At 31.9% G+C, this 21,899-nt stretch overlaps 3 protein-coding genes across 4 annotated transcripts in view; 2 read left to right on the plus strand and 1 right to left on the minus strand.

Annotated features, from left to right (window-relative positions):
- The window catches only part of LOC108770935 (uncharacterized), a 4,764-nt gene extending 1,103 nt beyond the window's left edge, over nucleotides 1-3,661 (plus strand). For both annotated transcript variants that reach the window (XM_018522704.1, XM_018522703.1), the window contains exons 2-3: nucleotides 2,428-2,716; nucleotides 3,059-3,661. In XM_018522704.1, coding sequence (XP_018378206.1) covers nucleotides 2,444-2,716; nucleotides 3,059-3,559 — 774 coding nt within the window. In that variant the 5' untranslated portion in view covers nucleotides 2,428-2,443 and the 3' untranslated portion in view covers nucleotides 3,560-3,661. The remainder of the gene's footprint in view (nucleotides 1-2,427; nucleotides 2,717-3,058) is intronic.
- A 2,701-nt stretch (nucleotides 3,662-6,362) lies between these two features.
- Nucleotides 6,363-12,175, plus strand: LOC108770939 (uncharacterized). Its single transcript, XM_018522711.1, has 4 exons — nucleotides 6,363-6,518; nucleotides 9,301-9,588; nucleotides 9,997-10,092; nucleotides 11,729-12,175. The coding sequence occupies exons 2-4, from the start codon at nucleotides 9,328-9,330 to the stop codon at nucleotides 12,107-12,109; spliced, it is 738 nt and encodes a 245-aa protein (XP_018378213.1). The 5' UTR covers nucleotides 6,363-6,518; nucleotides 9,301-9,327; the 3' UTR covers nucleotides 12,110-12,175.
- A 7,360-nt stretch (nucleotides 12,176-19,535) lies between these two features.
- LOC108770924 (uncharacterized) overlaps nucleotides 19,536-21,899 on the minus strand; it is a 10,681-nt gene continuing 8,317 nt past the window's right edge. Inside the window, exons 6-7 of the mRNA XM_018522688.1 lie at nucleotides 21,153-21,408; nucleotides 19,536-20,212 (exon numbers count right to left, since the gene is read on the minus strand). Coding sequence (XP_018378190.1) covers nucleotides 20,037-20,212; nucleotides 21,153-21,408 — 432 coding nt within the window. The 3' untranslated portion in view covers nucleotides 19,536-20,036. The remainder of the gene's footprint in view (nucleotides 20,213-21,152; nucleotides 21,409-21,899) is intronic.

Here is a 21,899-nt window from a genome sequence, read left to right on the forward strand (position 1 = left end):
TGTTTTTATATAAATATATTAAGTACTAAACATGACTTATGCAAAGTTTCATTGAGATTCACCATTAGTTTATAACAAATAATAAATTTTATTTATTTACTGAACAATTAATGTCTGCATCTCAAGATAACTTTACAAAAATATTGTTGAATTCCTAGAGTATTTATATAAAAAAATTGAGATTTTTATCATTATTTTATAATACATTTTCATATATTAGAGTACAAATTAAAAAAATATTACTACTTATTTAAATAACTTTTGATCCAGATGGTCAATTGTTTCTATTTTTTTTTGTATTATTATTAAATGAAATTTAGAATAGTCTGTAATTTTTTCAGTAGTTCTTAACATATTGCATTTTGCTTACAACCACCTTAAACAATGTTACGTACAATACGTATTACGTTATATTTATATTGTGTGAAATTATAACAATGAGGTTATGTTATTGCCAGTTGGTGTTTATTTAGTATTGTGTCTACATTTTTTCTGCACAGAAAAAAATGTTTGATTGAATTAACTAGAATTCTAATGAAAAATGGACATAATCCACAGAATTCTAGTTAAATCTACAAGATATCTGTGGCAAGATCTATTAAAATTTTAGTTGAAAAAAAAAACCAATTCAGTAGATTTAACCAGAAATCTAGTAGACTTAACCAGAATTTTGGATCGTTCATTTTCCACCAGAATTCCAGTTAATTCAACCAAACATTTTTTTCCGTGGGTATTCTGTTTACTTTTCTGAATACTTTTTATATGTATAGGTTCTGCAACAATACATAAAAATTCTAAAAGTTTAATTTTTCGATTTTTGTGAAGGAAAGTGTTTATGTAATGACTAGTATAAGCAAGGAATGAAAGTATGGAAGTAACTAGTTACTTGTAACGAAGTTACAGTTACTTTTTTGGTAATTTTACTGGTAACTGCGTTACTTTTTTTTTACAAATTAAACTTGAATATAAATTTCAGAGCTATTCAAACCTGGCTAGTTCGCTTACGCCAATTCATATATTACAAATTTCCTTCACAATTACACACGTTTCAACCTTCAATGAGGTCCTCCTTAGTGAAATAATTTAAATACATTACAGTTACATACAATACGATAACTAATATCCTCCTATTCAAAGTATATTAAAGTCGTTCTTCACAAACATTTAGACCTCCATGTGATTCACTGTATGATGTCCTGAGTGATTATATCATTCCTTATCCACCAAAATATATCGATCGGATGTAAATTCGTTGTATAAATAAATCCAATTAACGGACAAATTCATGGCTCCTAAATTATGTACTTTTTTTTTTAGTAACTGTAACAGTATCGTAGTTACATTTTTTTTGTAACGGTAATAAATTTTACAGATACTTTTGTTGTTACTTTGCACACAATTGAGCACGGTTCTGTTGGACATTAGCTACTTATAGAGCTAGAGACTTGAAAATTCCTAGGCACCCGTCCGCTATGATTGATGGTCGTCGATTTTAAAAAAGCAATGGAAAAGTAACGAAAAGTTACTTTCTCAAGTAACAGTAACTGTAATGAGTTATTTTTAAAAATCGATAACTAGTAACGGTAACTTGTTACTTTTTCTACTCGGTAATAAGTAAAAAAAAAAAAGAGAGAGAAACCAAGAGATAAAGAGAGAGACCAAGTAAAGGTCGAAAATGTTTTTACTATACAATATATGAACCATTTATTATTTGTATTACATTTATTATTTACCCTTTTTTGACATTTTTTTATCTTTTAGATGTCTTTTATCTTTTTAATGTCTAATTCGAAGTATAAGTTAAGTTACGATAACGTGGTTATATGCCCATCACTTCGCGAGATCATAAATGTACCTGATAGTTTATAATTTTTGAAATTTCATTTAGAACAGATTAAAACAAAGAGAGACTGTTGTAAAATTTTAAATAATTGATTTGATGATTGTGAGTAAATGTGACTTATTAAAACTTTAACCTGATACGCAGTTTTTATACTGCGCTTTGTCCGCTGAGTGGACAAACAAAATTTACATCATAATGATATTCCACCTTGTGTTCTTGTGACATTGTCTACGATGACGCACAAAATTCACCGAATTGCTGTAAAAATAGAATCTGGGAATTCTCATTCTACTCAGTTCGAAACATTTCAATTGTCTCATCGACTACGTATTAAGATGCTTACGAGCAAGATAAAAGAGAGCGTGATTTTTAACTAAATGTATGACAGCGAATTTTATTGTTAAATTTATGTTACTAATGCGATTTTATTTGTATATTTACTGAAGATGGCCAGATATTGGCCGAAACGTCTAAGTTAAATCAGAACTTTTGTAATATATTAAATATCATAAAAAACAACCTGATGTGTGCAGTGGTTTTATGCTTCTTTTTAGTTAAATTTTAAAATCATGTTTATTTTTCAGCAACACGCGCAAAAATATGTCCTACTATCGGCCTTGGGGCTCGACGGAGAACGGTCGGATAGAATTCGAGTCCTTGTCGGACGATACTTTGGAGGGTGCTCTCAATGTGATAAGAAAGAGCTTCTTCCTCTACGAGAACGTATGCAGAGCTGTGGAACTGAATTCCGAACCGGGAGCATCCAAGGAACTCGAGGAGCTCTGTTTGTACGCGGCTAAGGACGGCGTGAGTGTAGTGGCCATCGACATCACCACTAACGAAGTCGTTGGAGTCGCGTTCAATAAAATCCAAGTGAGTGAACAATTTTCCACACTGAAAGAAAAGATTGGTTGCTGTAACAAATTAGATGGTTAAACATGGCATAGCATTTTTAATTTGCTGTAGCAATCAATTTTTGGTTGCGTTAACCAATCGAAATCTTATACTGACATTGCGGATAGACTAATACAACCAATTGGCTGCAGCATCCAAAAATTGGCTGCAGCAACCAATTAAAAATGCTATGTTATATTTTACCATCTAATTTGCTGCAGCAGCCAATCTTTTCTTTCAGTGCAATACAACATTTTGTATCGATCTCTCTAATAAGTTGTGAAATCTTAAATTTTTTTATGGCTACTTTCAATTTATCAGATGCCCTCCAATAGTTCAGAGAAAAGCTTCTTCGAATGCTTCAGTGAAAATTGCCGATACAAATCATCAAAGGCTCTGGTGGACTTCATGATAGACGTGGATTCGCGAACAAATCTCTTCAAGCACTATCGCGTTAATTGTATTCTCGAGATCATGTTTTTGGCGACTCTGCCCAATTATGGGAAACGACAAATAGGTGAAATGCTGGTCGCTTCTTCGTTGGAGCTCGGTAAAGAGCTGAGACGTGACAAAAACGTGAGGATACCTATCACGATACAAGGCAGCAATAAAGTGACGAACGCCGACGCAGTGCCGACCTTGGCCTCCGCTATCATGACGTCCAAATATTCCTATCAAATTGCGATGAAATTGTACTTCAACCAGCTTTTGGAAATTTCGTACGATGAGTGCGAGTACAACGGAAAGAAATATAGCGAAAGAATAAATAGTCAGGAACACCGACGGTGTGTTTTGGTAGCTAAGAGGCTCTCCTCGATGTAGACAATAATCGCGCCAGTAGTTTATGGTTAGGAAATCCACTCGCATTACAAAGTTTAATTAGATTTAGGAGTAATGTACAATAAATAACTATCAATAAGTAAATTTAATTTTGTCCCAAAAATCAAGATAATATATTAAGATTATTTATTGATTCATCAAATAAATTAGAAATAATAATAGATATTATAATGTGATAGGTACAAATTTATATGAATAGCTTCAATCTTACTTAGCATCACTATACGCGCGAGAAACAGCCTGCTGACCGAATGAACGGCATTTTATATATAACTAAGAAATTTATTTTTTCGAGAAAAGTGATTAATAATCGCAATTTTTAAAGAAATAAATCGACAAGTTTTAATAGAAAAATATATATTACAAAAGTTTTCTAAAAGTATTTTTCTTTTAAAATGAATTGCAGGTAACTTGAAGAAGAAAAATAGACGTTTATATATAGTTCGGGTTATAGACATCAATCGTAGCTGTACGAAATTACTCATCGATTCGCGAGATTAATTTATTTGATGGTTTGTATAATAATCTTTAAAAATTCCGTTTTGAGCTTCGCTTTATTTTTCAATATAATTACGACAAAATTATTCAAAGTTTGTAAGATCTGTATTTTATTTCTGAACGTATTTTTAATTTTTTCTTATTTTCACGATAATATTTTTTTGAAGTAAAAACTTTAAGATATATATATATATATATATAAAGGTATTTTTATAGGAAGTTTTCAAGAGAAAAGTAATTTTATCTGATAATTGTGTGATTTGCTAATATTATATTATGTTCTAAAAAGAGAAGTTACAAAAAATAAAATTTTACATATATGAGCCGTTTATTTTGAAAGTGACCATTTAAAAAAAAAATGTTGTTTATGACAGCTAACTTCAAGTTGTACACGCTACTACAAAGGTCAACAACAAAACATTGAAAAATGGACTTAGGCCACTTTCAAAATAAACGGCTCATATATTTAATATTATTCGTTATATATCGAAATATGTCACTTTTTATCAATGTTACATTACATCACAGCGGAAAAATAAATTGATGTGTCCTTAAAATAGTAATATGAATAGAATTAGGATAATGTTTGAGAGAGAGATAGATTCTTACGATACAGAGGAACTTTTATGACATAGAGGAACGTAATCAGATACAAGGAAAAATATATTGGATTTGTGGATTTCATTTGCGTGCGACAATAATGATGAAAAATTGATCGTATCCTATATTATATAACGTATTATATAAAACTTTTTATTTACATGTACTGTCATGTAGCGTCATTTTTATGTAATCAGAGATCTGACTCAAATATTTGAATATAAATACAAACAAATTAATACTTTGAATTTGTATATAAATGCAAATGCAATTTGTTAGAATAATTTTCCCAATAATTCTGTAGTACTTATGTTTTTTTCCTTTCTCTAATCGAATAGCAATTAAACATTAAACAATTAAAATATAAATTAATAATATGGCTCACTTAGAATAAATCAATATAAATAAATAGAAGGGCTACGAGCCAGTTAAAAATAAATTAAGAACATTTAATATTCCGAAATAAATATAAAGAAATACAATAACAAACGTTTCGACATCGATCAGGTCATTCTCAATATTAAGACGCATTTAAAAAATTACAATATTACATAAGTTATTTAGTAAAATTTAAAATGTTGATACATATCGGATATGTCCAATATTATACATATCCGATATGTATCAACATTTTTAATTTTACTAAATAACTTATGTAATATTGTAATTTTGATTTGAGAATCCGATAACTTATGTAATATTATAATTTTTTGAATGCATCTTAACATTGAGAATGAAACATCTGATCGGTGTCGAAACGTTTGTTATCGTATTTCTTTATATTTATTTCGTAAACAAACGAAAACTTATTAAATTAACCAGTTAATTGTATTTATTAAATTAATGTTAAGATATATTTATAATTTATATCATATAATTGTGTGTATCATCGAAACTTCCGTTTAAAGTCCACTTAGATAATTTGCGTCACTTCAAGACAGAAATCTGTATCCTATTTTATGTGATAGAAAAAAATTAAAAGAGTCAGAATATAACTGTGTAAGATGTATACCATATTAATACTAAAAATATTAACGTTGTTACTAAAAGGATCATGCAAATAAATTACTATAAAAATAAAAGTGATAAAAAACTAAATATTTTATCAGTATAAATGACATAATCATTAATAAGTCAACAAATTTCAGATTTTTATCCTTTATGTAAAAAAAATATATGTAATATTAATCTAAAAAATAGATACAATTAATAATAAATGCTCGGTACTTCTACTTTCTTTTTGTTAAAATATATACTTTTTTTTAAGTATACTTTCTTTTTTGTTAAATATATCGTACGTAGATAAAAATGCATAGCATACAAAATTAAAGATAAAATTACAGATAAAATTTTATCCTGATATCTATATTAGAGATCTAAAGCAAGCTTCACGCACCCGTGAAAATAAATTGCGCAAATACTGCAAGATTGTCACAGCCATTTGTCCAGATAGTATATTGTAAGCAGTTATTAAGAGACTAAAAATCAAATCTATTTCACAGAAGTTTAATAAATTAAATCTCGTATAATCAGAACCTCGTATCTCACCGTCATTTTCACAGAAAGAGACCTTTCGGCGATAAGACACGAAATTTTCCTATGCATCCACTGTAGTAAAGTGATACTAAGTAAGATAATGATAATGAAGAAGTTAGCATGACGCTTTCTAGCGGCTTAAATAGTCCGGCTTACGTGAGATGGTCGATTATTAATCGTTGCGTGGATACGATAGTGTCTGTAATCAAACGGGACGTATACAATGGGGAGCGATTCGTAGTTTTTATCTCCTGGCGATATCCCGGCGTCCCGTCAACAGCAGACACCGTTCGTGAATCTCGACCCGGTAAGATCGCTTTCGTTGTGCTTCAAAGTGAAGTTTTTTCCTGTCTGCCGTTTCTTCCTGTTTCAGTCTTGGATGACATTTTTCTCCAGAATTAAAAAATTTGTATCAAATATAAAGAACGCGAGTGTTTGTAATCACCTATCATGAAATAGTTGAAATAAAAAATGTGGATAGAACAGTGAAATACTGAATTCGTAGATATTTTTCTATAATTATTTTTTCGAATATTATTCTTGTAACTTCTAACTTCGGTTGCTTGCAATTAACATTTAAAATATTTTGGATATGAGACTTTGTTCTATTCAAGTTTGTGCAATGATTTATACTGCAAGTCTCGCTTGATAAAATATTTAAGATTTAAGAATTCGCCTCTTTCTTAAAATCATAGTTACAGTAGTCACAAGTCGATCGCAAGTTTATTGCGACAACCAATATAAGCGTATGTTAAGTTAGCATCCCAATATTGAAATTCCATAGTTCTGATTAGAGTTCCCGTTTCCTTTTGTCCAGATGAAGAGTGCTCTATGATTTATACAAGAGTCCCGCTTAATAACTATTTTTATTATTTAATAATAATTTTTAAAAAATGGGGTGCTAACGTCTTATCGAAATTCGAGATCGAATAGTTCTGAGCGGTTCAATAGCTTTGTTTAGTGAATACCTAGAGTTCCTGACATATAAAAAACAATTTTGACACACAAGAAAATTAAAAAAAAAAAACAATTTTTGATCACTTCTTTAATTTCGCGTATCTTGAATATTGTTGGTCCAATCGCTTTGTCACCTGATACTTTTCGATAGAACTCGTCGAGAACTGTCCAAAACGATAATCAGAACTACTGGAACTCTCAAACAATTTTTCCATGTGGGACTTAGAAAATTTTCGACTACCTAAAAAATTTTTTAAGAGTTCCAGTAGTTCTGATTATCGTTTTCGGCAGTTCTCGACGAGTTCTATCGAAAAGTATCAGGTGACAAGGCGATTGGACCAACGATATTCAAGATACGCGAAATTAAAGAAGTGATAAAAAATTGTTTTTTTAATAATTTTCTTGTTTGTCAAAATTGTTTTTTATGTGTCAGGAACTCTAGGTATTCACTAAACAAAGCTATTGAGCCGCTCAGAACTATTCGATCTCGAATTTGGCTGAGAAGTTAGCACCCCATTTTTTAAAAATTATTTAAAAATAGTTATTAAGCGGAACTCATGTTATAAATTATAGAGAACTCTTCATCTGGACAAAAGGAAACGGGAACTCTAATCAGAACTATGGAATTTCAATATTGGGGTGCTAACTTAACATACGCCCCCAATATAAAGCATTAATTTTAAAATTTACGCTTTATTACTAACGTATGAATTAGAACAAAAGTTCGTAGCTACAAATTTCAAAAGTTAAGCAGCGATAACTTCATTAAAATTGAACAAAATTTAAATTTAAAAAACGGTTTTAAAGCTTAAAATCTCTACTTTCGAAAGGTTACTACGCCTTTTGAGTTTCTGTGAATTTGATAATTTTTACACAAAGAAAAAAACGAGCTGGAAAACGGGAAATTTTGTTCTCACTTTATGGGCCTGTCACGTGCCCAAAAAAACTTACAAAAAAGAAGAATGTATTTAGACTCTCAAGATTTAAATGTGTAAATGTTTAAAAATATTGGGCAAGTAAGAGTAACTCCGCAGTAATCTTTGGGTAATTTTTTTTCAATTTCAATATGTTCATGCATTTCTTGTAATGTTTACATTGAGTTCAAACGTTTCGGCTCGCTTCAAGCCATCATCAGTGATGTACATGCCATCAGGACCTAAAAGATTACAACACTTTTTTTTATATGGATTTCGGAATGCAGCCAATTCACCGAGCGATTGGTTCTTATTTATGGATCCATAAATTGAATTTGTTCTTTATTATTTGCTTGGACGTGGTAGAAGACGTTTAAAAATGACATAATTCCACAAACTTGATATGCACATTTTAACCACATTCTCGTATGCAACGGATGAGTCATTCGAACTGTACAATTGTAATCTGTTCATCTTTACTTACCGTAATATTCTATCACTTAGGATCAATTAGCATTTGAACTAACTGACGGTTACAATCTTAAACTTGAAAAAAGGGTGCATTTATTGCATACTTGAATGGAATCTAATGTTGTTCTTGATCTAAATAATTGGTATGTACATCGCTCGAAGTGAGCCAAAACGTTCAAACTCAATGTAAGCATTACAAGAAATACATGAACATATTGAAAAAATATAACGCAAAGATTAATACGGAGTTACTCTCACTTGCCTGATATTTTTAAATATTTACTTTTAAACTTGCACAAATTTTCGATTTTTTAACGTGAACCCTATAAAATCGTTTGTCAAAAATGTGTTCCTTTTAAGATTTTTTGTTACTATGTTATCGCAGATTAAATAAAAGGAGCATTTTGACTTTGAATGCTTATAACTCCGCTAAAAATCATCGCATCGCAATTTAAAAAATAGATTCTTAAAGCTAAAACTTTGCTCCATCAAATAATATATTTATCAATATTTTTAAAAACATGTAGATATGACACAAATAAACACAAATAGAACTACGAACTTTCGTTCCAACTTAATCAGAATCAGGATAAGAAATATCAGGAAACAATAAGGATCTCCCTCTCTTGCTTTCTTATTGAATTATACGGCGCTTAATTAAAAAAAATAGGACGGATGCGCAAGACAAGCGTGATAAACTTGCGCGTGTATCGATTAGTTATAGTGATGTCGTAGTGTTTCTTCCAGACGAATCTCTGCGACGTGTGACGCATCATGCCCGTTTGCCTCGGCACCGATCGCTCAGGCGCTATCGAATTCAGGATGCTCAGTAAGGACAGAATCGAGGATGCTCTGATCGTACAGCAGCATTCCATGCGGCAGGAGTGCATCGCGATCGGCATGGGTATGTATGAGGATCCCGGAGCTGCCGAAGAGATGCAGTTGGTCTTCAGGGAGGTCATTAAAGATGGATGCACGGTGATTGCTGTCGATCAATCGGATAGCGTTGTCGCCGTGGCGTTCAACAAGTTACATGCAAGTATAAAAAAGCGTGGTCTTAAATATTGGCATAATCGACTCGATAAATATGATTTTATTTCTGGCACGTCGTAAATTTTATCGTCGACCGTTGTCTGATAAATAGTTAATTCGTCGCGACTCGTATATGACTTTAGCGATTTAGTCACCTGGATTAATTTGACAGTAAATTGACGCTTCTTTCAGTTATCATAAACGATCGCAATATCGGCAGGGAAAGGTGGTTTTAAAGATAATTTATAGATAAAGAAGATATTGCATGTTCCATCATGTTCGTGTACGACGCGTATTGAAATAAACATAATTTGTCAAAGTGAAGGAAAATTAATTTTGTTATTTTTTATAGTTATTTTTTATGTTAGTTTTTATTTCGCCAATCTTTGAAATATCTATTTACAATTTCAGATGTCTTCCCAGCAAGAAGAGGATCCTTTTGCATTTTTTGTAGAAAATAACATCAAGCATCGCTCGTGTCGGGATTTGATTGAGTTCATCGACGGCGTAAGTCCATGATTTATATCATATTTTATATACGCCGCAATCAACAATGTCAATACAAGTGTTCCTGATTTTTTTTTTGAGATCTTGTAATTCTTTCACAAATAATGATAAGCTTCGTAGATCATATCTGTGCGTATTATTAATTAATCTTCAGAAGGCCATCTATATATATACCTACAATATATATACTATATATATATCGTCTAGCTTTAAAAAATGTTTTATTTCCGCGTATGTTTTCTAATCAAAATATATCCTTACAATTCTGTATCATAAAAAAAAGTAATGAAGACGATTTCGTTCAAAAGATATTGAAAAAAGGGGCCAATTTCTGTTTAAAAAAGGACAGTTTTTAGAAAAAGAACAGAGAAACAAGAAAAACAGTTTTTTTTTGTAGATTTTGAGTTCCTGAATTCGATAAAGTTATTAAAAAGTGCGTGGTGTTCGAGGAACACCTTGAACATTAAACAAGAATATTGAAATTTGGATAAATAATCATGTTTGTGCTCAATTTCGATGTGTTTTTCAAATGCTACGAACCTTTTAATAATTTTATCGTATCCAGGAAATTAAAATGTAAAAAAAAACCTATTTCTTTTACTTACACCTTTTTGTACAATATCTGCCCTTTTTAACATCTTCTTTTCAAGAAAAATTACATAATTATATAAATGGGTACAGCATGTTGAAAGAGATTAAATTCACGAATAAATTAACCTTTTTTTAAACTCAAATAATAACTTCCACACAGAAAAATATCATTATTATACTGTTAAGAAACGTGATGGTTAACTCGTAACGGTTATCTTTAACAAAGGATATTTTCTTGATATAGGTTTAAAATGTAGTTGTTATAAATTTTAGAGAAAATTCATTATCACGTACTTAAAACAATAATTCTTTTTTTTTTGAGAATATTATAAAATTTTATCAAAAAAGCAACTTAATATGATAAGCAAATTGAATTTGTTTTAATTTAGTAATCTTGATTTAATAATCTTGAATTAATGAACTTATTAGGATTTAGAATACATTTTAAATAAATTTTTGATGCTTGTAATAAATTTAGATTTGCGCAGGAAATGGAAAGTTACTTTTCAAAAATAATAAGTTACATTTACTCGTAACCAAGTATAGAAAAAGTAACAAGTTATCATTATTAATTACCGATTTTTAAAAGTAACTCGTTACAGTTACCATTACTTTTCATTACTTTTCCGTTATATTTTTTAAATCGACACATTAATCACAGGACGGGTGTCTATAGGGGCTGATTTTTCAGTCTCAAACGCTATGAGTGGTTTGTGTCCAATCGTATGCAAAGTAACGATAAAAATAATTGTAAAATTCGTTACTGTTACCAAAAAAATGTAATTACGTTGCTGTTACAGTTACCAAAAAAAGTAACTTGTAATTGTAACAAATTTACAGTTACAAGTAACGAGTTACTTCCATTCCCTGGATTTACGGATATATGAACTTTTGAAATACTTGGGAACAAAAAGTAATTAATAATTAAACACAGTATATATATATTTTTTTTTTCTGTATGTAATCGCCTAATCTAAGAAACGCATGCAGATTCCATTAAGCTTATCGCTCTAAGAATGCTGAATCACGTTATTTACGTTATCAGATAGAATCGCAAGTAGACGTTTTCGAGAAGTACAACGCACGGGGTGCCATGGAAATCTTCTACATAGGCACGGATTCAAAATGTCAAGAGCGCGGTATCGGCTGGCAGATCACGGAGAAGAGTCTCGAGGTCGCGCGGGGTTTGCGCACCAGGAAGCTGAAGCAGATCTGCGTAGCCGACAAAATCGTTAACGAGCACGTACGACCGGAGGTGGCTTTTGCCGTCGCCGCCTCAACGTTCAGCCAACGAATCATGGAGAAATTGAACTTTGAGACGCTTGCCGAGGTACGATACGAAGATTACGTACATGGTGGCAAAAAGATGTCCGACAGGATAGGCAACGTGCACAAAACGGCCAGATTAACCGCCCGCAAGATCTGACGACGTCGGCTTTGATCCTGAATATTTGCATAAAAATTTTATGCAAAAGTCATTTATTTTTATATCAAATTAAAAGCATTAGTAATCTAAAATTTATTCAAAAGAGTGAGGAAAATTGTATTTTAAGTATTAGATTACATGTTGCGGAAGAATAATTCGCAGCACATGTTCTAATACCGTTAATATAATATATATTAATGTTATGTAAAATAATATAAACAGTAAAGTTACATGAGATGTGATAATCAAATTATTATCGTGAAAATTAAAATGTAGTTAAAAAGATATAGTTAATAAATTAATATTGTAGATTATAAAATATTTATATACACAAAGAAAATGGTGAAAATGAATATTATAAATTATAAAATATTTATATACATAAAGAAATTGGTGAAAATAAAACTAGTTGGGGTTACGTGTTCACTACGAAGGGTGTGTTCCATTTAATGTTCGCAATGCTTGTGAGTATCATTTCCAACCTTGTTGTCACTAAATGTTAAACAAGGATGATGCATCCGAGCATGGCGAACAAGTGGAACGCATCCTAAGATATCTTCGTAAATTGTTAAAAGCTGTTAAAAATTATCTTTACTAGCTCCAAACAGTATTTTTAAGAACAACATCTCTTTGCTCATTTTATCTATACGATAAAAAATTTGTAAAATTGCATGTGCAAAAACAATTATTGTATTTACATTTCATTGTAAATTACTATACAATTTTTACACTTACAATTTTACACTCTTTTTTACAGTGCGCTAATTATAAGGCCGACAGGAAAAGATTTAAAGTTAATCAATTTATTGTTAGCTGACGTTGACAAAATTAATCGTAACTAATGTATTTTTCGGGTAGGAGAAAGATATAAGATGACTTTTTATATAAGTATATATATGTATATTAGCACACATTTAATATGTCATATCCACGGCCGGAAATGCTTACAATGGCGATACCGCGGAGACGGCATCACAATTTTGAGCGAAGCTTCTCGTTTATATTATATATATTACCTTTCACAAAATTATGCAACTTGACGCCTCATGCGTCATTAATAAATCCCAAGCAAAATATCGGACGACTAGGATATTATCCACAATTCACAATGGCACGATTGATATCGCAATTACGATGATTACGTCTAGGGGGATTACGATTACGTCTTCGACAAAGCCATAGAAGACGATAACAGTCATATACGAATAATGCAATGTTAGCTTTCCGTGTTTTCCGCGGATATTAACGTGTTCACAATAGCTAACGACGGAATCATTGTGTAGAAATGATTATCTATTCCTTACAATATTCGTCTCCGTGTTTAAGAAACTATTAATTTAATTAACATTAATGGCCACATTTTCTTTTCTAAAACTGACACACATGTCTTTTCCCTGAAGGCTTTATGATCAAAACTTTACGCGATGTTTTATCGGGAAAACACCGTCAGTGTGTATAAGATTATCAATAAAATCGCATTAAAGCGTTGAGATCTGAAGAGAATGCAGTACGAGACACAGTTGTCTATTATCTACTATTCTGACATCGTCGGAAAACTTGCTATTCCATTTCTTACTTTTTATTTAGTAACGCTTTGTGTAACATTTTATATTATTGACCATAAAAATCCTTGTGTCACCTACAAGTCATAAAAAGTACCGCTAATAATTATAATTTAATAAAATGCCATAATAATAAAAATAATACATAATCACTGTTATAAAAATTAATAAACGTTTCATCAAAGGTTGTTTCATATAATAAATATTCAAACTCTTTGCCTTTATAAGAAAAAAAAAGAGTTTTTTTTTCTTATAAAGAGCTTTCTTATCTCGTATAAAAAAAATGAAAATATTGAAGATAAGACACAAGAATTTATGTAGCACATAGAAATTCGCAAGAAATATTAATCAGAAGTGTTACGATTTAACGTACAAGTCGCAAGTACGCGTTATCAAAGAGATTAACAATTTGCGAAATAATTTACAATTGTTTAAAATTGTTTACATCTAGGCGATTTTACTTAATACGACGTACATCGAAAAACGGAGGCGAAACTGACGCGAAATATTGCATCACAATGGAATACATCAAAATAGAAAGTAATAAATATTTATCGCAAAACCGACTAAGTGCGCGGAGTCTTGACAGAGGAAGTTAATATGACTTAATTATTGCATTTCTATGTTTAATTATATAATTAAAATAGCGCAACGCGAATTTTGCACCTTCGTATCAGTCTCGTTACCGGAATCGAATAGGGACGAACGGGGGGAATGTTGAGTCTAGCAATTTTTTAAATTGCACTTCAATTCCTTCATCTGAACTCTTGTATGTATACAGAGTATATTAATTGTGCGACGTATATATATTGGCATCTATAAATAAATTGTATCTCTATATGCTACACGCCGCATATTCGTTCAGGAATTAACAAATATATGTGTATATATATGTGTGTATAAAGTACAGAAATTGTTCTTGTACATGTTTAAAATTGAGGACTTTGGCGCAGTAAGGAATTGTTTAAAATTTCGCGAAAAATAACTGAATCTGGGAGAGAATAGAAAATTAGTTAGGAATGAAGCAAAAACTTTGTTGGAAATTAAATGATGTAACTAGCAGGCCTTTGGTATACAATAAAAAGAGATGCTACAGTTTTTTTTTTCTGTTAAAGAAAAAGTTCATAAACCGATCTTTTTTTTTCCTGCACCAAAGCCTCTGATTAATTATATTTATGTTAGACACAGCACAAGAGAGTATATTCATTACGAAGGCTACTACTATGACATTTAGCGGTAGTCGATTTATCGACGAAGCTACTGATTGCAACAAGGAGAGTGGCGTACTAACTTTATTATCGTTGCACTCAGTCAGCGACGTTTGTTAGTTGTTTACTTTCCCTTAAAACCATTACTGCTACTGTAAAAAATGTGGACGTATAGCTGCTTTCATTTCCATAGAATACGATACTTCGACACACTTCCAACAAAGTTAATATCTTCCTCTGACTTACTATCTATTTAACTTACAGCCTGAATTCAGTAATCGCTGTCAACGAGCTACGTCGCGTGTCGCGATCCGACACCTGACATAAATAACGACACTTACAAATTATTATTACTATTGTTATTATCTCATTATCGTTATTATTATAATATTGTAGTAATGCAACCACTATGTAAACGCGCGGTAATACTTACAATTAGCTTAAGTCGAGTCACACGAGACTCGAATGAGTTTTTGGCACGAATAATTTTTTTTTTTCCATTCAGTAAGATCGCTCTGAGCCGCTTTTGAACTTTTGATTTTCCTTTTTGTTCTTTCAGAGAAGTTTGATTATTTAGTAATTTCACAAGGAGGAGGAGGAGTTACGAACACAGGGAGAAGAGAGAACTTTTCATAAAAGTTTGGGATGACCGACAGATGTTTCGTGGTTATAAGGAATAAAAATAAATAAAAGAGAGAAAAAGGAAAACAAAAAATTATAAAAATAATTTTTTATAAAATTTAGTAACTTCCATTTTTAATTTAATTTTAATTCTTTATAAACTTTAAAAATTATTAGAATAATTTTGTAATAAAAAGAAACACTAATTAATAAAGTGGAAATTATCTGATAGTCAAAACGATATAAATATAAAACGTTTATATTTACATCACAAGAATGTATTTCAAGAAAAATGTTATATAAAATATGTTACCAATTTGTTGCTGTAAAAGCAATATTGTAAAAGATAATATACATAAAGAAAACTTGAAATATTGAAAGAGAACGTAACAAATTTATAAATATTAGGAAGATGATTATGTGTAATTGGCACTCTGGTCAGTGAAGAGAAAGATAATGAGAAGGAATTTTTGCTAACGGCGAATAAACGGGTAGTTAACGTTATTTGGAAACTTCCGTGGATGCGTGACAAGTTTTATAAGTTGACAGCAGGGAAAATGCAAGTTAAACGTGCACGGCCAGGATCCAACTAGTTCGTAACAGTTTGTGCGCTCAAGTTATTGACACAGTAACTGTCTAATGTTAGCAGAAACATAGTAGAGAGAAAATACACACCCATACACACGCACGCACGCGTGCAAGCGAGCGTATTTCAGTCGCTCTCGCTTATTTACTTTATTATTTTATTCCCAACGTGAAAGTTGAAAACAGCGACTTTAGCCCTAAGTAAGTGAACCCTTCTTTCGCACGTTTTTCTACTTTTGGCGAGATGCAGTGTTGTCTACATCCGTGTGCACAGAGTTGCAAATGTTGCTTGATGTGCGAATTGAAGCTAAGTTTTTCGCACGGCACGCTTTATCCGAAAGATATCCAGGAGATGTCCTTATAAGATATCTTCTGGACGTCTTTAGAACGTCTCTTGGAGATTTGCGCTATGGGTTCCAACATAACTCGGTTTCCCAAGATTCAACGTTTCGTCAAGAGAGTGTCAGTATCCATTTCCCTACTTGGATATCTCCGTAGTATCATTTAGCCTATATCCGTAGGATATTTAACAGAGTTTAACTATTTGATTGGCACTAATTGGACTGCAGTAATGTCATTAATTAAGTGAAATTAAATTAACGTCTGATTTAGGCAAATGTCATTAATTAAATGAAATGAAATTAATGTTTCTAATTTATACCCGTTTCTATCAATGCAGTTTAATTTTGATCTCGATTTAACTAACTCATCTTTTTTAGTTATAGGAATCAGAGGAAAATGAAGAATAAGTTGAATCGAGACTAAAGTTAATCTACATGATAGAAACAAGCATTAGACAAATAATTACGGTATGTAGATTCGCATAGGTTCATTGTCATAACGAGATCATTGGAAAATGATTGTTATTTGAAAATGGTCCATTTCCAGAGAAACATATACGTATATTTTGGCATCTAAGAAAAAATGCTCCTAAATATTTTGAGAATTGAGTGATTATTAACCCTTGAACACCACCGTGGGTTACGGTAACCCAGTCCGTTTGAAAAAACACGTGACGTTTATGAACGATCAGAAGTGTGGAATGAGAACAAGGGGAGGAAAAAACTTTCGCATCCCTACTACAAATCCCCCGCCTGGCAATCTCAGCGTGCACGAACCAGTCAAGATAGAACGCCATGAACTTACTGTGTGGGTTACGCTAACCCTGTGTGGTTATTACGTTTTTTATTTCGAAATCAAATTGTAAGTAAATATATGAACAAGATCAAATTTAAATGTGAATTCAAATCGAAGAATTCATGAAACACGCAGACATTCCAGAAAATCAAGATCCGCGCGATATATTAGCTGTAAACAAAATAGAAAAACAAAGAAGATGTTCATTCTGTCCAGGGGCTTTAGATTGGGAAACTTATTACATATGCTTGCAGTGCTAACAGCCAATGTGTAGGGAACATGTCGCAAAAATTTGTTTCGCCTGTTCCACGCAAATCAATGAATACTTTCATTTGTATATTTAGATGTCATATAATAAAGACTTTTGCATTAATTTTATCGTATTACTTGAAAATCACCCAAATTCAACCTCGTCGAATAAATATATCTTTTAGGATAATTCGTAATAATGTACTTTTTTTCTTAAAATACAACTTAATATGTTTCAATTTCTGTAAATTAAAACCTTGTATCATTTTTTTGGAAAATAACTAATTTATTTTAAAAACAACGATTTTTTTTTAATTTTGAAATTTCTTTCTTCCTTTTTTCAAAATATCTTGATTTTCGGAAGTTTTATGATATTCTTATCTGTATATTCTTTTTCTTTACTGTCTGTTGTATCGATTAAAAAAAAAGAAGTTAAAATTGATGCATTAAATCCCGAGATAAAAGCAAAAGAAGACTCCAGAGTTACCGTAACCCATGTGTGGTGAAATCAGGTGTGTGGCGAAAATAGTGTGTGGTGTTCAAGGGTTAAAATTAATCAATATGATCTCAAAATTGGTCGTTGTATATTTCATTTTCTGATTTCAGAAACACTCGAGTTCGAGAGTGACGACATTGAAGTTCGGAAGTCAAGTAAGATTGGAAGACTCTTAACTCTTGTGCATGCAAGTTTGTAGTTAGAAACATACTCTTTTTGAGCTCTTTGCCTCGTCCACTCACTACTCCAGTTCTCAACATGTAATTTGAACTTCTTCGAAAATATATAAAACATCTCGTTATCAAAATAAAATATAAATTGGCTATAACGTTGTCGCGCTCGCGTGACAGCGCGTTTGGCAAATATGTAGGAAACATCGATCACTTTCTTTCTCCTTTCTTCTCCGTTTCAACTACCATATCCTTCTTTTTTTCGTATAAGGGATAATTACCAATATAATTAGCGCATTTTCTTATCACAAATGCGAGCGCACTATTCCTCCACGTTCGGAGAAATAAATTTTGCGGGAGCACGTAAAGTGCGTATTTAAAACACTAAACACCGCCCAGAAAATCTTCGGCTGACTTTTTGTTAACAATGTCAACTAATTCTGGCATTAGTTTAATTTTCACGATAAGAATTTTAGTCTCAACGAAATTATATTGACATTAAATTTATATCTACAATAAATATTATTTAATAAAATAAAAAAAACGGTAAATAGACCGTTTTACAATAAATTAAGGTAACCGGACCCAATATGGGACGTGTATTCAAAACGCCCTTTTCACTGTTTGAAAGTACGAGTAATTACACAATTAATTTAACAGATAGCAGTAGTTTGTGCAGGTTGTCTATCTGACTCGATTGCATCAGTTTATTGTTCAATTTGTTCATTTAGTTATTAGTAAAGAAAATCCAGAATATCATAGTCGTGATGTAATATTTCGTAGGAAAGTAATTGCTTCCTACAACTACAAAAAAATAATTATTAATTTCAGTAGATCATGTTATTGTAACTCTGTATTCATACTTTACAACACCAGATATTTAATTTATATTTTTGCCATAAGCTTTCGTTATAATCGAAGAGAAAAACCTCTTTGTAAGGTAGAACTAATATGACAAACCTATACGTAACTGAATGTACATATATCAATTGTGTAACTTTTTTTTATATTTTTATTATTTCAGAATTAATCATGAATTCTAATTCAGCCATTAAACATCGTGAAAATAAGTAGATAAGTAGACAAGTCCAATTTGGAAACGTTTTTTGTGTATTCTTATATATTAATAAACATGTCAATATGTCGATAATATATAACTTACAATCTTTTAAAAAACATTAATCACTTTATTTTTCATTTTTCTTATTTTTTTTACGAAAAAGAGGGAAACATACTTAGGTCATATTGGATGTCACGTGTACTCAGTATACTTTCTTAAAATCTTTACTGCACCTAAGTACATAAATATTTCAAAATGTCTCATAATTTTAATTAACATTCAGAAATGTTCCCTCTTTTAATTTAAATGTGATCATCAATTTTTTAATTTTGGAGTGAGCAAAAAATTTAAAAAAATTATAAAGCCTAGTAGGAGCATATAGAGTATTATAGAGCCCGGTTACCTTATTCTCTTAATAGGATTAAATTAATATTCTTTTCTAATCCTTTATTTCTAAAGAGAAAACGTTATAACCAGAATTAACTGACGCCGAATCAGCCGTCTGTCGATATATTTTTGCACGTAAATCGACAGAATGTGCATATGCGACCGAATCGAAGATCATTTTATGATTCATTTTACCTTGATGACCTCGTGGTCGAAGGGAGAGCATCAATGCATCTGGGAACAATTGACAAAATATATCTGTCAAGTGTACAACAATAACATTATCCCGGCTCGGTGAAATTTGTCTCGTTAATATCGTTTGTTCCGATCAATTCGACGTGAGAGCGACAGTTTATCGTCGTACCCGTCGAATCGATCAGAATTTATTTTTGTGGATCACCGCACGTGGTGTCGACCTCGTCGCGAGGCCAGGCTAGGTGCTACAAAGAGATTCATCTGTGACAGGCCTCGTGCGGCTGGATGTCGGGCGGCTGAATAGTTTGGTAAGGAAGCTGCGTATCTCTGAAGTGCGATCTAACCAGCAGGCCCAGACCGAGCAGCACAACAGGAAGACCGAGCAAGGCGCAGATCAGCTCGCCCGTTACTCCCGGTGACCAGGAGATGAAACCTGTTCAAGATAAATCTTTTAAAGCCTCAGTACTTTGGTTTTTACAATTACGTGATTGAATGCCTAGGTAAAACACAGAGTCCTAATTAAGTTAATGATATCATAGGACGTCGCCATTTGATATTTAAAAATAAACTTATAAGTGACAAATAAATTATGATGATGTTCTTATGATATTATGATAATGAAAAAGTAAGACAACTTTAAATAGTAATTCAAAATTATACGCACTTTCAAAAATGTTAAAAAATTAAAAGTAAAGAGCGGGTTAATAAGAGTGAAGCGCTGTAAGTGTTGTATGTGTAAATCTTCAATTTATTTAATTTGGACGTTTCGACTGACATTCGAGTCATCTTCAGCAATAATCACACAAAAGAAATGAGTTGAATCCTTAGCGAGAGAACTCTACCACTCTCATGCATTAGCCGCTCTTTACTTTTAATTTTTGATATTATTATGATACATTATTTCTATATTCTACTTAAGCAATCTACGGAAAGCAGGTATGAGAAAATGACACGTGATTATAAGAAATTCATAAATGAATTCATAACGATGTAACTGTAAGAGAGAACAATTAATTCTTAATTGAAATTGAGAATTCGCAATCCGGATATCTAATCTATAAATAGAAAGTCTATATATAATATGTAATTGTTTGTATTTTTATAAAAAGAAATAAGTTAAAATAAATTGAAAGAAATTTATCTCAACTCAATTAAGAGAGAGTATCCTGCTTTAGAAGATTATATTCGTAAATCCGGAAAATAAATTTTTACGAACCATGTTTGATTCACGTATCTCTCTACGGGACTAGCTATTGCTTTAATATCTGTTATCCGTTTTAATATTTATGTTGTGCAACGTTTCATGAGGCAAATCGTTGCAAAATTCAAGCTAAAGCTACAACATTTCATGCACCATGCATTTAGATATTTACCCCCGTGTAAACCGACGTCCATCCTGTAAATACTCCACCAGATACCAGACAGCGGAAGCGAAATGGTAGCGGTGGCCACGCTGAACACCGAGCTTTCGCACAACGACAGGAAGTTGAGACTCGAGATCGCGAAGATAACATACGCGAATAGGAAAGTCCATCCGTGACTGGAAACATTCGCGCATAGATTGCCGCCTTTAAAGTGGCATATTAGTCCGCGTTCGACAGTACGATAGAGTTCAACGGGTGACAGACCCTGAAACGTCATTTAAAAAATTGGGTGAACTTCTGGAAACGTCCAACGCTCGATTATCATGAATTTTGGTAGAAATACTCTAAATGACGTCAAATGAATGCCCTTGATTGGATTTCCACCGACAAGAAAGTTTAATGCCAAAAATGTTTAAATGAAGATGTTTATGGAAGTTTGTGCTTATTATGGTAAATATCGACAATAATGGAAGCAGCTCCGATGCTCTTGATCTTGACATATGTTTAGCATTGATTTAGAAGATATATTAAATTAAAGTTCCATAATATGTGTGTGTAGAGGATAAGTTTGAAAAATAATGTTTCTTTTTACTATATAGAACAAAAATTTTCTGCTTTAAAATATATTTTACTGTCCATGCAAAGCGACTCTCACCCTCCTCCCTCCCTGCTTAAGGGGCGCACGACTTCCATAATTGTACTGTTGCACGTGGATTTCGACTTTCCACACGAAGCGACTCTCACCCCCCCCCCCCC

This window comes from Trachymyrmex cornetzi, unplaced genomic scaffold (assembly GCF_001594075.2).
Source record: "Trachymyrmex cornetzi isolate Tcor2-1 unplaced genomic scaffold, Tcor1.1 scaffold138, whole genome shotgun sequence".
NCBI classification, from domain to species: Eukaryota; Metazoa; Arthropoda; class Insecta; order Hymenoptera; family Formicidae; genus Trachymyrmex; species Trachymyrmex cornetzi.